This window comes from Excalfactoria chinensis, chromosome 13 (genome assembly GCF_039878825.1).
Source record: "Excalfactoria chinensis isolate bCotChi1 chromosome 13, bCotChi1.hap2, whole genome shotgun sequence".
Classification (NCBI taxonomy): domain Eukaryota; kingdom Metazoa; phylum Chordata; class Aves; order Galliformes; family Phasianidae; genus Excalfactoria; species Excalfactoria chinensis.
The window spans coordinates 4,918,147-4,934,483 of NC_092837.1; the positions used below are offsets into that span (position 1 = coordinate 4,918,147).

At 52.1% G+C, this 16,337-nt stretch overlaps 1 protein-coding gene across 1 annotated transcript in view; it reads right to left on the bottom strand.

Annotated features, from left to right (window-relative positions):
- Positions 1 to 432: 432 nt before the first annotated feature.
- Positions 433 to 16,337, bottom strand: part of MGAT4B (alpha-1,3-mannosyl-glycoprotein 4-beta-N-acetylglucosaminyltransferase B) — a 35,324-nt gene continuing 19,419 nt past the window's right edge. The window contains exons 2-15 of the mRNA XM_072348431.1: positions 13,375 to 13,554; positions 12,540 to 12,680; positions 11,464 to 11,597; positions 9,857 to 9,903; positions 7,838 to 7,951; positions 7,387 to 7,462; positions 6,721 to 6,835; positions 5,854 to 5,984; positions 3,479 to 3,586; positions 3,019 to 3,212; positions 2,553 to 2,631; positions 2,105 to 2,192; positions 1,558 to 1,670; positions 433 to 1,449 (exon numbers count right to left, since the gene is read on the bottom strand). Of these exons, the coding sequence (XP_072204532.1) occupies positions 1,426 to 1,449; positions 1,558 to 1,670; positions 2,105 to 2,192; positions 2,553 to 2,631; positions 3,019 to 3,212; positions 3,479 to 3,586; positions 5,854 to 5,984; positions 6,721 to 6,835; positions 7,387 to 7,462; positions 7,838 to 7,951; positions 9,857 to 9,903; positions 11,464 to 11,597; positions 12,540 to 12,680; positions 13,375 to 13,554 (1,544 nt within the window). The 3' untranslated portion in view covers positions 433 to 1,425. The remainder of the gene's footprint in view (positions 1,450 to 1,557; positions 1,671 to 2,104; positions 2,193 to 2,552; positions 2,632 to 3,018; positions 3,213 to 3,478; positions 3,587 to 5,853; positions 5,985 to 6,720; positions 6,836 to 7,386; positions 7,463 to 7,837; positions 7,952 to 9,856; positions 9,904 to 11,463; positions 11,598 to 12,539; positions 12,681 to 13,374; positions 13,555 to 16,337) is intronic.

Genomic DNA, 16,337 nt, shown 5'->3' on the forward strand with positions numbered 1-16,337 from the left:
CCAGGCCCCCCCCCCTGCCCATGCCCACTGGCCATGTCCCTCAGTGCCACATCTCCACGGTTCTCAAACACCTCCAGGTATGGTGACCCCCCCACTGGGCTGCTGTGCCACTGCAGCACTGCTCTTTATGAGAAGAAACGTTTCCTAACATCCAACCTGAGGTTCCTCAGCCCTGACCTCCCCCCAGCAGGTCTCTGTCCTTCCACAGTTCACCTCTCAGCCCCAGCTGCTGCTCAAGCCAGTGCTGAGCAGAAGAGCCCTTGCAGATTCACACCACGTTTCCCAAGAACCATTTCCCAATTGCACTTTGGAGGTGCGGGCGCATTCCTTGCTCCCAGCTGAGCAAAGAGCAGATGAAAGCTTTTTATTCCCAGGGCAGGAAGCAGGGACAATGAATGCCAGCCCGCCCCAAGAGCCTCTCACAGCTGCACCAAAGGTTTAAATTCTGCTTTTATTACAGTGCACGTTATTTCATATATTTATATATAGAGATGTACTTGAAAAATCAAATGTATCCAATAATAAAAAATACAGCACGTTAAAGTAGTATAATGCATTCCAGTGTATAGCTGAAGAGACATTGGGATTTACACTAATCCCTACTAGTTCTGAACTGGGCTACTTCTGCATTTTTTATTTCCAAAAAAATTCACACCAACCAGTAATAGTTATTGAAAAAGCTCCTTTCTGCACTCAATCTCAAGGCATGAAGACACTGGAGACTTCACCATGAGTTAAAGGGCCGGGATCGATGCTGGCAGGCACAGTGTGGCGTTTATGTTTTTCCCTGCCAATACTCAGAGCTCCAACACCCCCTTTGGGATTTGCCCCTCCTCCATCACAGGAGGGTCTGTCCTCACCCTCACGGTATCCACAGCCATGGATGGGATCAGTGCCTGTGTCACAGCGATGCACACGTTGTTCCCTGGCTGTTCCCATCCCAGCGATCCTGCGCCCGTACATCAGCCTGCAAAGCAGGGGCAGGATGGAACTGTCTGAACCTGGCCTTCTCCGTCCCCAAATGCAGCCACCGTTCCCCTTTCTTGGGCTGAAGGTGCTTTTATTCTCCATGATTGCTAAAGCTCAGCCCAACACCAAACGGCCCCGCACACTGACAAGCGCCCACAGGAGGAGCGGTGAACGCCTGGATCTTGCCCAGGGAAGCGAAGCCGCCCCTCTGCAGGGCAGCTTGGTTTTACTTTTTTTCCTGTCTGTCCCAGCCCCGCAGCACCAGTGCTGGCCTCGAAGCCGAGGTGTTGAGGGCTGCCTGGCACCCGCAGGTCAGAGTGAAGCTCCTCCCAGCAGCCGGGTGTCACCTCGCTGGCATCGCGGTCCCCGCATCTCGGCCGGCTCAGGAATGAGGAAGAGTGGGGGGAGGTAGAAGGACCTGGGTGCTACGTGTGTCCATCCTTCATCCAGCCAGCTTCACTCTGCTTTTTTGATAAAAATCTGAAAGGAGAGGAGGGAAGGAAGCAGTCCCGTGTAAATGCAGCATGTCACATAGCACGGAACAAGGCGGGATGCTGGCGATGATAAGGCTGGGGCAGAGCAGCGCACCTCGCTCAGGATGATCCACACTGGGGAGTCGGTCTGGATGGACAGGCGGATGGCTTCCAGTGGCCCGAAGGATGGGTCCACCTCACCCTCTGCAACACCTTTGGAGAAGGAGCCTGGGGGGAGAGCACAAGTGAGGTGGGGCTGGCAGAGCAGGGGGACCAAGGGGACCACATAGACAGGGCCCGGGCTACAGGGAGGGGCTGAGACCAACTATGAAGCCATCAGCGAAGCACAGAGTGCACTTTGCTACACTGAGAGAACAGAAACCACAAGTTAGAACAAAATGGGGAGTGTGTAGACAGACTGATGCAGCGCTGTGCTGTAAGAGACAAGAGACAGGCTAAGGCACAGCAGGCAGTGCTTCCCTCCACAGCACTAGCAAGCATTCGGCCTGTTGCTATGTCCCATTTTGGGCATAATTAAAAAAAAGAAGAAAAAGGAACAAATCCCACTCAGTGCCCATGCCCTGTTTTCCAAACAAAGAAGGGCTTTAAGTCATGTAAAGATGAGCACAGGGGATGGATGCAGGGCCTCATCCCTGCCATACCTATCTGGATGTAGCCATCAGCTGTCCTGTGGTATCTGACAGCTGTACCTCTTCCCTCCTGCAAGGTCTCCTTGTCCGACTGCAGGCTCTGCAAATGGAGAGGAGCTCTCAGCTCAGGACCAGCAGTGAGAGCCACCCCAAAGCCCCAGGCAATAGTAGCAACCCCCAGAGCCACCCCCACAGCACCCCCGGCCATTTGCAGGTCTCAGTACTCTGTGGTTCCCCTGCCCTGCACAAGGAGCTGCACATCCTGCTCTAGCCCTTCCTCTGCAGCCACCCCGTCCACCTGGGCATCCTCTGTAGGCAGCCCCATCCCCGCCATTCCACACCGGGGATCAGCTGCTCAGGCTGCCAGCACCTCCCAAAGGCACTCGAGGATCTCCTGACAGGGGAACCACTGAGAACTTTCTCCAACCTCTTTTTCTTCCCACTCCACCAAAACACTTACATCAAACGGCAAAACCTCCACTGTGGTATTGAAGAGTTTGTCTTCTGGGTGCTCGATGTTTCCACTGCGGAAGAAGAACCTGTGACAGAGTCAGACACCACAGAAAACTCCATTGAGCACAGGGACAAGATGACTTTTACCCAAGTGAGCCATCAAACATCTCAGACTAAGAGGTGCCTTCCCAGAAAGCACCCGGTTGGTAAGAAGACCTGTGCCAGATGGGCACACTATGGCTTGTTCCTAAGTGCAGGAAAGCAAAGGGTTCCAGCAGACACAAACCCACCGAAAAGGATCAGGCCAAATGACTCTCCCCCTGGCAGAGCACTGCTCTCTCCTCCCAGGGAGCTACAATAGGGATGGGCAAAGAATTCAACCCAATGGGAGAGCCAGGAGGACAAGAGAGAAGCATCTCCTCACACTCTGTGCCCACCCGCTGTCCCCACCCGTGCAGCCCCCAGGCACCAGCCTTTCAATGCGGAGTGGTTTGAAGAATCTGAATCGGATGAAGTCTCCAGCAGTGGGTGTGAAGGCCCAGAAGAAGTCCTCTCGCAGGTAAGCCTTCTCCAGGGTGAAGTGCTGGTAGGTTTTCAGGCTGGTGCTCACCTCCGCAGGAGGGTTGACGTGCTCCTTGCGCAGGGCATGCTTGCCAAAGTCCTTGTCCTTGATGGAGGCAAAGCAAGAAGGCAGAAAAGGGTCACCAGCTGCTCTCGGCCGTGAGGAATGGGGTTTCCAGCAAGGCAGTGCAAATTGAAAGCTCTAGATCTGCACAGTGGAGAATGGAGCATCCCTGTGTCTCAGAACTCTCCATCACACCAGCTCTCTGTCAGCAGAGGGGCATCTTATCAGAGGCCTTACGCCATCTAGTTTGTCTGCAGCAGCAGAGGGGATGTCTCCACTATGGGGGTCAGAGACTGCTCAGTACCCACCTTCAGCTTCTGGATCTTCCCAGCCAAAGAGGAGTGTGTTCCCACGTGCTGGAAGAGTGAGGGCTTAAAGCGGATCCTCAGGTTCGCCTTCTGCCTGTCGCAGTGTTTCTGAAATGGGAACATCCCCCACGTCACCACCCCACGTGTCAGCATCCAGCATCAGTAAAAGAAAGCCCTGAGGGCATGGCTGAACTCAGGGACATCGAGGCCACCACCGGGGTCTGGTGAGCAGCCAGGGCTTGCAGGCCCACTGCCACGTTCCTCATTGCTAAGCTCATCTTGGCCAACAATGAGCAAATCTCTGAGTGCTGTGAGGTAGGGACAGGCAGAGAATTCAGTTTCTTCTGTCCTTGGCTTACCTGGAAAGCCCTTTCCCTATGACTCAGAGCTCAGGATCTCTTATTTCTGAAGTGACAGTAAGTTCTGGGATATTTAGAGCTCCCAGGCAGCAGTCACAGTCTCTCATCACTGGGCACTTTTCAGTCTGTTGGCAGTTTCTGTTGTGTGCTGCCAAAGCTATTTGCTGCTTCACGCCCATCCCACCACGTAAAGGAACCCACACGTGCAGCTCTGCTGCAGCCAGTGCTCTCCATGGGGAAGGAAAGGAGAACAGCCCCAAGAGCACAGAGCAGAGCCATGGGGGGGCAATGGCAGCAGCGGGCCTGGGCTTTCTGTGTTTTTTTCCCCTTCCTCTGACTCACCTGCCCGGCACCACTGGGCACAGTGACACCCAGCACTGCCACCACCCCCGAGCTGTGAAATCCCAGGCACACCCCAGTGAGCTGCCAGCAGATAATCCCCTAATCAGCTCACATTACATTAGAAAATTAAAAGCAGCCCTGCTCATTGCCAGTGACAACAAACGCGGCCCCGCAGAGCAACCGTCAGCTCTCATCTCTGGGTGGGCAGAGAAGGGGGAAGGGGAGAGAGGGGGCTATGGCATCTCCTGGTTTCTCCTTCTCTCTTTGATTACTTCATCTAAAGAAGCATTTGCTGACAGCAACACCGACCCAGTGAAGCCAGGGCTGGGCTCAGCTGGTGGTAACAAGGCCATCCATTCACACAGCTCTGCCTCAGGTAAATCTAAAATTAGTTCCAAAAGGAAAAGCAGGCTGCGTCCAGAGCAGACAAAGCGCTCGGTGGAAGCTCAGGTCAAACAAACTTTCAGTCAAAAAGACAAACCCTCACTGCTACTGACTTGGTTCCGTGCAGCAGCATTTACAAGAGGGAGTCGTGTTTGAAAGGGAGCAGTGCAGTTAATCATGCAAACAGTAGGGAAAAGAAGCCAGAAATCCACACGGAAAGTAGGTTAATTTTTAAAAAGGAAACACATTTAAGAGGTTTGCAGGTTCCCCTGGGAAGCCCTTGTGAGGACTCTGCCAGGCGGGAGCTGAGCAGAGCTGATGGAGCTGCGTGGTGGGACCTGTGCTGAACCACATCCCGGGCTGAAAGCTGTAGGGAGGGGGCACAGAGGGGAGGGGGGAGCACAGAGGGCAGCACCGTTCCCTACTCCATCCCCACAGCCCTAACCCTGCCCATGGCTGAGAGGTCACTGGGGGCCAGCAGAGAGGCCTGGGGGCTGCTCTGTTACTCAGCCCTGACCATAAAGGAGAAATAATATATTAACCCCAGTGTGACCGCTTGCCCTGGCAGGTCTTTGTGGCCACCAGGTCCCACCCAGACTGCTGGCTCTGAACATGCAGCTATTCTGGGCCACCGGGACTCAGCTGCTCACTGTCTGTCAGGAGAACACAACCAGTGCACGAGTAAATACAGGATGCTCAGGGAGGAGGGTGGGGAGACGGCAGTGAGCTCATCTCACTCGTGCTCACCCTCACTCCTTCTCTGCCCATCCCACTTAGTTTAGCCCCCTGCCGCTGTTGCTATGACTTAAAACACAGCCTGCGGGTGCAAGGCTTTCTGTCGCTGACTCCACGAGGCAGCACAAAGCAGGATTCCGTGTCAGCACTCTGCACTCTCCCAGATGCTGCAGTGAGATGCCAGCGTGCTGCTGGGAAACAGGGCAGGGAGGGTCAGCTGAGGGCAGCCCGTGTGGGCTCCCTGCGGGGATGCTACATGAGTGCTGAGCCAAGGGTTATTCCGGGGTACAGCGTGGGGATGGCTGCTCTGCTGCAGGAACAGCCTGCTGGTGCCCAGAGAGATGTAGAAAGAATTCTGGCAGCTGCAGAAAGGGCTGAACACCCCATCCTGCACTGTCCGTAAAGAAGCCCAAAGGAGCAGCAAGGCTCAGTGCTAAGTCAGCTGGCACCAGAGCTCACGGAAATGACCCTCCAAAGCCTCTGCAGGTACAGGCCAACCACGTTTCTTCTCACTCCCAAAAGGAACTTTCCCTTCAGTGCAGGCTGTTTACGTACTGCGTCCTTCTCAGGGTTGCAGACTTTCACCCAAAGGATGTGATCCAGCAGCCAGTCAATGGGTTTGTCCTTATAGAACATCAGTATGAATTCCACAATCAAGCTCAGATCCAGAGACTTGAACATTTTTCCTACAGCACAAAAATAGGGAAAAAAGAGCAGCTGTTGTAGGACATTGGCTAGAATGAGCTGGGAAGAAAAAACTCAAGAGGCTGAGCTGTGGAGGTCAGAAGTGTCCCTTTCTCCACGTAAATGAAATAACATGAAGCTCTGTTTTATGTGCCAGTACTGCTGGCACCACTAATACAGCTTTGGATTTAATATTCACGGCAGAATTAGAAAGCATTAGTATCTTATAGGTCACAGCAGTACCAAAAGGTCTAAAACTCTTCCATTCAGCAGAGAGAGGTTGAAAACCACTCAGCCAGCTGCAGGACAGATCGTTTCCTGCCCTGAAAACTGGAAGTTTTAAGCCAGTCAAACCAGTATCCAGAATAACAGATCAAGCTGCTACTGCAACCATGGACTGCTGTTCCCAAAATAGTTCTGCGCTGATGTAAACTTCCTTTTGTACACTGTTAGGCAACACCAGAGACCAATCCAGCCTGAAAGCTACTGGTCATGTTGAAGCCATCAGGCTGTCTGGTGAGCCTCCAACCAGGTTTATTTTTATTAAAAGCGAATGTCAGCTGTGACTTGGAGGAGCTTTTTTTCCTGCGCAAACACAGGGCTCGTGGCAAAAAATAAGAAGGAACCAAGTTCAAGGTTTTGGCCATCTCTCGGAGACAAGTTGTTGGACAAGAGCTGACCTGCTTACAGCACCCAGCAGGTGCTTCTGCTTGTTGGGACGGGGGGGTGAGACCTTACCAATAAACCCCAGCTGCGAGAACTCCAGGATCATCCACTCCTCAGAGGGCTGCTGCAAGGCAAAGTTCTTCATTGTGCTGAGATAGTTTGGTTTGGCCACGATATCGTCCTCCAGCTGCAAGAAGAAAGGACAGTCAGTGCCAATGACACATCCAGGTTCCAGTAAGAGCCTCTCTGCAGAGCAGTCACACTGTAGAGTGGAGGAAAGCTTTGGCACAGGTCTAGTTTGTGCTGGAAAATGTTCCAAGCAGATCCTAACAGGTAAACAAAGCAAGGGCTCCTGGTCTGACTAGGGAAGATGCCTCCAAGTCTGAAGCATCTTAGAAAACCACCTGGCCATCCCCACGCTTAGCAGCCACATCTGCCAAGCCGTGCTTCACACACAGCAGTGTCCACCAGCCTCTACCCCCATCAGCTGGAGGGCTGGCACTTCCCCATCGCTGGAGGAGGTGATGGCTACAAGCCATGACACACCACTTGCATGCAGATTCTGGAGGCACTTGTCCCTCTGCAGCCACAAGCTGGCAAGGGGCTTTGCTCCCCTGCAGAGTGAGCAGTCTCTGGGGTTGGCACAGCCCAGCCATGCACCAGAGTGGGTGAAACACAAAGAAGCATGAGAAAAATGGAAGATTACCATCTCCTCTCCATCCCCAGCACCAAACCTACCTGCACGTAATAAATGCCTTTGGACTGGGCATACATCATTAAAAAGCAGTAGTCGAGGTTCTGCTTGGTTCTCCACCTGCAAAAGACGAAGGCAGTGAGAATGCCCATCCTGCCTTGCACACCGCTGCTGCTGGGGAAGCTGGCACAGTCGCTCCTTTTGGTCCCCCTGTGCCATCCATCCAGAGCTGCCACACAACTGGAGGGCTTTCAGAATGAGCAAACCTGGGTTAAAGCCCCCACCACACTCAGCTGATAGGAATACTGCACACAAGGCGAACCAGGCAAGGCTGACAGCTCATGGCCTGACACCACATCCATCCAGCTCCCGGACGAAGTGAGTTTTCGGGCCTTGTGTGGGACTGCAGGAAAGCTTTCTCCCTGCTGGAGTCAGTGGGGGAGATGCTGCAATTTAATGAAGGGTTTGCTTGCTTATAAGATCATTGAGTCTTACCTGACTCTTTCCTTGGGGTCCCCAAAGGATTCACGCAGATGGGAGAAATCAGGGTAGAAATGTGGAGAGGGAGAAATCACCTCCAGGAGACCCGAGTGGATTTCCTTCGGGAATCTGAGGGAGAAAGGCAGCAGTAAATAACCACGTGCCTCCACACCTGACATACCGCTTCACAGACCAACTCACTGGGTAAACATCAAGCCACAGAACCAAACAGAAAATGCAGCCTCTAAGTTGAAACCTCCCCCAGTGCACCTCCATCCTCACCAAAGGACTCCAGCAGGGACCAGCACCCAGAAGGCACCGTTCTGTGCTTACGGCACTTAGAAAACACACAGGTCAGCTTCAGAGAGAAGGTGCTCCCTCAGCACCGCTCTGCAGGATGCAATGGCCCTGCAGACTGGCACAGCAAAGGTAGGACTTGCTGACATCACCGGCGTTCAGAGATTTTCCAAACGTGCCGGTAATTAAGAGTCATTTTGCAGAGATTCTGTTCTGCATTTCTGATCAGTTACTTAAAGCGCCGTGCTGCGCTGCAGTCAGGACAGCCGGCAGGAGTTCCACCTCACGCTGATCAAATCGGTGTATATTTTTCCTGTAATGTTGCTTTAGGAGCCTTTAAAGAGTCAAACCCAAACAACAACAACAAAAATCTCACTCAGCTGAAAAATATGGACCTACAGAAGTGCTGCAAGCAGCACCGGATTGCTGGAACTGCCAGAGATAAGCGGGAATCCCGGTTATTTTTACACTGCCCTCTTTGAGAACATTTGGTGCAAGGTTGATTTCCTTTCTTTGTGCGGAGCCTGGAGGATGGGAGATGTGGCAGAGGGAGGCAGAGCAGCGAGAACGCCAAGAACTTCTCACTTAGTTTTCCCTTCTCTGTTCCCTCCTGGGACCGGCAACATTTCCAATTATTCTCAGCAGTGAAACAGAGCTGATAAAGCCTGCGACGAGGCAGCGACCGCCTTCACCTCCTGCAACACAAGCTCGGCACTCCCTGTCCCCACACCACCTCCATTCCATTTGGAAGAAAAATAAGCGAAGTGAACGGGGGCGGGGACAGAAATAAAACCATGAGGCCAATTAAAGTTGCAGGCCATCGCACGGAGCGCTCGCTGCAGCAGCGGCCAGCAATTCCATCAGGATGCAGCAGACAATCGGCCCATTATCCCCGCTGCGCACGTCCCGCAGCCAGCAGGCAGGAGGAGGGAGAGCTGCCAGCTTCTGCACAGCAAGATGGAGGGCTCTGTTTCAGCTCTGCTCCCAGGGCCCGGCACACAGCCCTCCGGCTCGCCTTGGGCGCTCATCCCAACCCCTCGTCCATCACTGGCTTGGGGATACACTGCCCTGCAGAGCCTCCTTCTTGTGGCTGCTGCCATCCTTTGGAAACATGCAAGTGCAGGAGCCGGACTGTGGGCAGAGCCCCCTCGTTCACCATCTTTTCCTTCACCTCTGAGCTCTGGCACTGTTACTGCCCGGCCTGGCTCACAGTTAATGATCTGCTGTTGGCTCCTGCCCTGATAGCACTGCAAAAGCCACTAAGGCTGCAGGATGTAAATAGCAAGGGGAACACAAACCAGTGGGAGCAGGAGGAAAACCAAACATGGATTCTGTAGGCACTATAGCATGTGGATGTGCGTACTGCACTGCCCAGCTGCTCACAGAGCAGGCAGAGGGCCACTCCAGGTATAGCAACAACTGCCAGGATTACTGCAAAGCTAAATAATCCCTCTTCTTGTGCTGCCAAAGCACAGAAAGAGCAAAAACAGAACAGCGTGGCCATGTGTGCTGAATACTGCAAGCACACAGCAGACTATTGGAAGCTACATACGGGACACATCTTAGAACAAGAACTGGAAGCAGCAAAAGCAAAGACGATGCAGGACTGAAGAAGAACAAACAAAGCAGAGAACAACAAGAAAGGGGCACAGAAAGACACGTATTCCTCCTTGAAGAAGCTACCCCTGCCCCGTGGCAGGAACAGCCCCGGCCCACGCAGTCACTCGAATTGCTTACAAGTGTTTGATATTCTCTGCCACTCCGGCTGTGTACTGTGCGTCCGTCTGAAAACAGAAGTTACACAGCGTTAGATCACTCAGCCCAGCCTGTGCTGCCCCGTGCTTTAGAAATCACCTTGCATACACCCAGGGCACACTGTCAGCACCTCCACCTCACCCTCCTTTAACACACATCTCCCCATCTCACACCCAGCACAATCCCCACTGTGACACAGCCCTCCTTTGAGGCAAACCCAAGCCATCATCACACCCAGACCACAGCAGGCAGTGCAGGATCCTGAGCTCTGAGCCCTCCCAGCACTGCCTGCACCCACCCCGTGCCTTTGCACAAAGCGTTAACCGCCGGGCTGTCTGCTTCTTGTTTCATACGTGCCGGCGTTCATCCAAACAACACTCTCGGCAGACAAGGATCTCCACCCCTCTTGTGAAAAACACGGGCTTATTTACATGCCTGCAGATCCATTTCAAATTCATTTCAATACTTTTCTCCCCAAACTAACAGTCTGTTCCCAGAGCTCAACCTGCAGCAGTTTGGAGGCAAAGGTCAGTGGCACTGCAGGGCTCTATCAGGGAGCGAGATAAGTGCTAAGCACAGACAGGAACGGGACAGAAAACATCTGACCAAGAAAACACCACCAGGAGCAAAGGGCAGGGGCAGAACTGTGCGTGTTTCCTGATGCCTGCATTGTTCTGGGTGGTCACATGCACCACAGGACCAGGATGCGGGTGGATGTGTGGACACAGCACTGGGGTCACTGCCTTGGAGCCAGCAGGAGGTGACATGAGCAATGCAGGGATGTGTCACCAGTGAGGCTGTGCTGGAATGGCCGCAAAGGAGGGTTTTTCTCAAGGGAACGAAGCTTTCATTCCCAAAAAGGGCTCTGCTCTGTTACAGAGTTAGCAGCCAGGGGCCCAGAAGCCAAACACTACTCAAAACGTCAAACCATGGGGAAAGAGGCATCAAAACCAGGCATTTATCTTCGAGCTGCTCCCTCTATCATTGCCACTGAGCTTTATCGTTCGCAGTGGATTTCTGAAAATTAAGACAAATGCATTTGGGGCTCACAAAAATAATCCTGAGGGGAAAGCCAGGGAGAAAAATAACCATCTAAACCCACAGATAAAAGCAGCTCTTGTGGATTAATGTACCAAGGCTTTTTAGCCCCTGGATTCAGCAACTGATTCTGGACTCCAGACATGAGTGTAACGCAGCACATTAGTCTCAGCCCAAAATAAGTGGGCTCTTGGGTCTGGAGAGAGGTTAGGGCCTTTTTCAAAGAACGGCTGAGAAACAAAGCTGCTGCGGGGGGGCTGAGAGGCCCCTGAGATGCAGCCACAGGGCTGCTCCAGCTCAGTCTGGGAACAATCACTCCAGCACTCTTCCAGAGGTAGCACGATATAGACAACGATAAAACCAAACATCACACAGCAGCTGCTGACGTGAGACATGTGTGTGCTCACACCCTGGCTTCGTTTTGGGCAGGATGCATCTCGTGTTCCTGGCAAAGGCTGGGCTCATCTGCACCAGCCAGACGACCAGGCCCACAGGCACGTGGCTGTACTGTTTGGCACTAAGTGGGACCAACAGGCCAAGCTCCACCTTACCTCGGCGATGAGGACGACGATGACCGAGTCCTCCTTCTCCTGCTGCGTGAGCTCAGAGATGAGGGAGCTGAGGGTGTCCGTAAGGTAGGAATGCACCTCCCGCTTTACGCTGGGGATTCCCATCACAACAGACACTGCCCAGAGCCAAGAAGAGATTTCAGAGAAGGGCTACGCTGAACAAGACGTTCTTCTCAATTCCCATGACCACCCCACGGTTCACCCAGAACAGGCCAGTAGCAGCCTGGCGCACCCATGGCAGGGCACCCACTGCCACCAGGTGCTCTCACAATGGCTGGGACTGCTGTCCTCACACTGCTTGGACCCTGCAGGCACCTGTGGGGATGGTGAGCTGAGGGCTGAGGATGTGCTGATGCTCAGCTTTGGAAATCTGGGGCATCAAGGTAGACACAGCCACAAGCAGCCTGGCTGTCCCTAACGCTGGGCAGGTTCCATCAGCAAACAAACTCAGCTTTGTGCTGTTTTATGAAAAGCAGAAAGGAACTAGAGGCTCTTTCTTTTCTCTCCCAAAGACTTAGGAAATGTCCCAAACTCTCCCTGCCCCAGGTCCTTTCCGGCACATGAACGGTAACTTCAAGAACACCCTTGTTCTCCAAAGCCCTCCCATAGCCAGAAGCACCTTGGTTTACGAGCAATCAGTCAGCTGCTTGGCTTTGGGTTGGGATTTAGGAGCAGGGGAGGAAACATTTAAGGACCCAAGTCCTGCTCCAGATGGGATTTGTCTCCTAACACAGTCTAGAGTCTCCACAAACCGTGCTTTCATCTAACCTCCTTGTAGGCAAAGCCTAGAGCACTCTGGAGATGGAAAGCAGCAAAAACCATCTGAGAGAAGCACTGAGAACACTTTAGGAGCACAGACATCCCCATGACACACTGGCACGCAGATGCTCTGTGGCTTACCCACCCCGTGTGCTGCAGCACCAAGGAAGCTCACATGATACATGCAGCCGTTCCTCCAGTCCTGCTCATCTCCGCAGCGCAGCCAGGCCCGGAGGAAAGGGCAGGGACAGGCACCAGGTGAGAGGAAGAGCACTAAAGCAGCACTAATTCCCATTTACCTCCAGTGCGCCCCTGTCCCACATGCACGGCTGGCTGCAGACTGTTCTCCTTTGACAGCAAATGTGGCAAATGATGGAAGATGGTGGGAAGGTGCAGCACATTCTTGTTGGTGATATTCCACAGTTTTAACTTGGTTTCGTCTTAAAAAGGAAAAGGGAATCAATATGCAAGGAATGGTATGTAGGAAGAGACTGCAAGGCAAAAGCCTTTTTAGAGCAGCCTGGCCACCCGAGACTACTGCTGGGCTATAAAGAAATGAGGCCAACCTTTAACATGCTACCACAAACCCAATTAAAGTTCAGCAGGAGCCACGAGGGCCTTGAAGAACTTCCACAATATTTGGGAAGGAAGGGGTAGAATGAAGATCAAATGAAGGCCAAATTGGATCTTTGCGGAGAGATCCAATTTTCTTCAACAGAGCAACTTAAAAAAAAAAAGGAACAAATAAATTGGCAAGGGGTGCTCGGCCAGTCTAACTCCTTCCTCTTGCCTGTCTCCAGATACCCACTACTTTCCATATGCATTCACTACAGCCATAGGGAACGGCATGTATGAGTTGCAAGAAAAAAAACTTAGAAGCAAGCAAGTTGGCAAATATCAATCACTGGCAGAGGCAATCACAAGGTTCAATGATGCATAGGTACCTGCAGTTAAACAAGAGTTTAAGAGTTCCCAAGTCTAGTGCATTAAATAACAAAAAAACCCAACAAACACCTCTGAACTCCACCGTTTGCTGGTGCCAGGAGGGAGAAGAGCACCGTCCTACCTGCACACACACCTCTCTACCTCCTCACTAGCAACCTCCAAACCATCACCTCTGCTCCTGCTATTCACCAGATAGGCTGCTCCAGGTGCGGTTGATGTCCCGCAGGGCCTGCTTCTCTGAGACAGCTCTCTTGATCTCCTCCAGGACCAGGTTCAGCTCCTTGGAGCGCTTCAAGCTCTCCTGCTCAGCCGCATGCAGTCGGTCCCGGAGAGCCAGGAACTCCCGCTGGTAGATGTCCACAACGTCACCTGTGGATGGCAAAGAGAGCATCGTGTTTCCTCTGTGCTCTGAAGGGTTTCAAGAAGCAAAAGTGAAAGCAGCCATCCCTTCCCTGCCTCCAAACCTGGATTTAAGGAGCTGTGGTCTACCACACACTGATCAGTTATGGTGAAGAGAGCTGGTTGATATACAAAGCATAATCGATACATGCACAAAAAAAAAGTCTCTGATACACAAAACAGCATTTTGTACAGGGATGCACATCTGCTTCGTGCTACCATGTCGGCCTGCAGAAACTTTCAGTTGCAGAACCACAATGTAAAAGCCACTTCCCTTTCTTGCTTTAACTTGGGCTCTGGTCATAGAGAATGACGAGATGTTGTGTGAGCAAAGCATGAAGCAAAAATATGGCGAGTGTTAGTTCTTCTTTGCTCTACACTCATTAGTTTTAAGGACAACATCTTCTCTGCAGTGCCAGAAATTGGGCTGTGTGTTTGCAACCATGGGAGTGAGCAGCAAGGACCAGGAGTTGAGAGAAAAAGAACTGGAAGTACTGGGGTTGGTGCCTTGGTAAAACAGTGACAAAACCAAGAGATACAGCTGCTTCCAGTCACCTTGTTCCTTGCTTGGGTTGCCTTATTGTAGAAAAGCAGGAGTTTAAGAGTGAAGGCTTTGGGCCTGAGACGAACTGGTCTCCATAAGAAGACACAACCAGGGACTTCTGGTTGCCAGCCTTGATGCTTTGGCAGATGGCACCCCAGGAAAGACCCCCACATGCCCTCACAAGGACTGCTCCAAAGGAACATCTATCAGCAGGGTGAGCAGAAGCCAAATCTTGGGCTCACAGGGAGGGAACCGACACTGCACACCCAGCTGTGCTGGGGACACGGCTGCTGCAGATGGCCTGGCATGAATAACTGGGGCAAAGGCAGCAGCACCACGGGGGCCCTCTCCAGATGGCACACAGCATCTCCAGGGAGAAGGAGCTGCCAAGGCTGGATTGAATGGATTTTACATTGCTCAGCCATAGCGGCTGCGGATGGGATGCCTGTCGTTGTGGGAATGGTAGGCGCAGGCATACCACAGAGCTCTGCCCACAGCACACAGCAGACAAACAGACAGCTGCTCCCTCTCCCACAGGGTTTTCCTCAGCCCTCCCCATCTCCATGCCACCTGCAGCCAGCCTCAAGCTGTGGCATCCCTCCCATGGTGCGTGTGAGCAGCGGTGATGCCAGCAGGTGAGCAATCCGGGTTCTGCAACTTGTCTGGACAAGGGGATCTATAGGAGGAGCAGAGCCCAACACAAGAAACCCACTGCCCAGCCCCATGCTGGCACTTGCCAAGGCTGCCTCACTGTGGAGTCCCAAAGGGATCCTAAGGACCAAACCAATTACAGTCATCTTGCTGCTCCTAAGTGAGGCAGAACAAAGCCTGTCACTTGGCAATGGTGGCTGGGATGCTAATATCAATACAAATGTTTGGATACACACCTTAAGGAAGTATAATAAAAATAACATACATAAATGAGTAACTTCTCATAGGGTAATAAAGCTTTTTATTTCCAAACAACATCTCACCAGCCTGCCCTTCTTAAACAATAAAACTACCGAGTGCCTCCATCCATAACTAACTATACAGCAGCTGGCAGCGGAGTTGGTTAGCTATTAATGTACTTTTCTTGGCCATTTTTTACCCCATTACTGATGCAACTTGTGTGCTCAGTACACACACACTTTCACCTCCAGTCATTCACACTTTTCAGTATGGTTAGATTTCACAGAACTATACCAGAACACAGCCAGGACAGCTAACACAACCAAAAGCACTACACTGGAGCTTCCAAGCCAGGGATAAACATAAACCAGAGCAAATGAAAACAGTTACACCAACTGCACTGAGGGTTTCTATTTTGGGGTCCGCAAGCAAATCAAAAAAGGGTGTTTTGAAGATCAAACATGCCCAGCTCCAAAGCACAGAGTTTCCAAGACAACAACGCTTCCAAGTCAAGCTCTCTTAATGCTTTTTGCCCATGAGAAGCTCCCCCCCATGGGGCCTCTTCCCCACAAACAGTCCTTACAGACTCACTGCCCATCTTCAGGCTGCACACCCGTACGAGGCTCCGCAGACCTTCAGGGCTCTCCACATGACTGCAAAGTGGCTGGAAGATGGGGAGGGAAGAGAGGAAGGTAATCAGATCTGGTTTCTGCTCTGTCTGACACAGGCGACATGCAGGGCACAAACAGCACCAGCTCCTTTTTCCTGCATGGTACTGCTCCCAGTGAGAAAAAGAAACAGGGTAATCCCCAACATGAGGGGCTGCCACAGGAACTTAAATTCACTCCACAGTGAGCGAGACCTTAACCTGACGATAGCTCTCATCTGTAAGAACACACCTTGAAGCTCCCACATTGTCCAGATTTCATGTCAGTTTTCATGCTTGGATCTACTAGGAGCAAACCTTGCTTCCTCTCCTCACTTGATGCTGGTCTCCTTTGCACTACCTGGAGCAGAGCACGGGGTTTTGTGCTTAATGGCTTTTTCCAGAGTGCTGCACTTCGTTTGTGTCAGACTGCAAAGGGAAATGTCACTGATTATTCAGGCACTAATGACCTGCCCGCTGATGCCAAGAGCTGTACTTTTCATTAGGCTGCGATGGTGATGTGCAGTCAACCATTTGCTGCTTTTCTGGCTAATGGTTGGAAGTGAAATTGTATTTGTTTCCAGTGCTCTTGTCCTGTGATGCGTTAGAAGGCTTTCCATTCTTTAATTAAAATTTCATGAAATTTAAAAGCTGATCGATTGTGACCAGTTA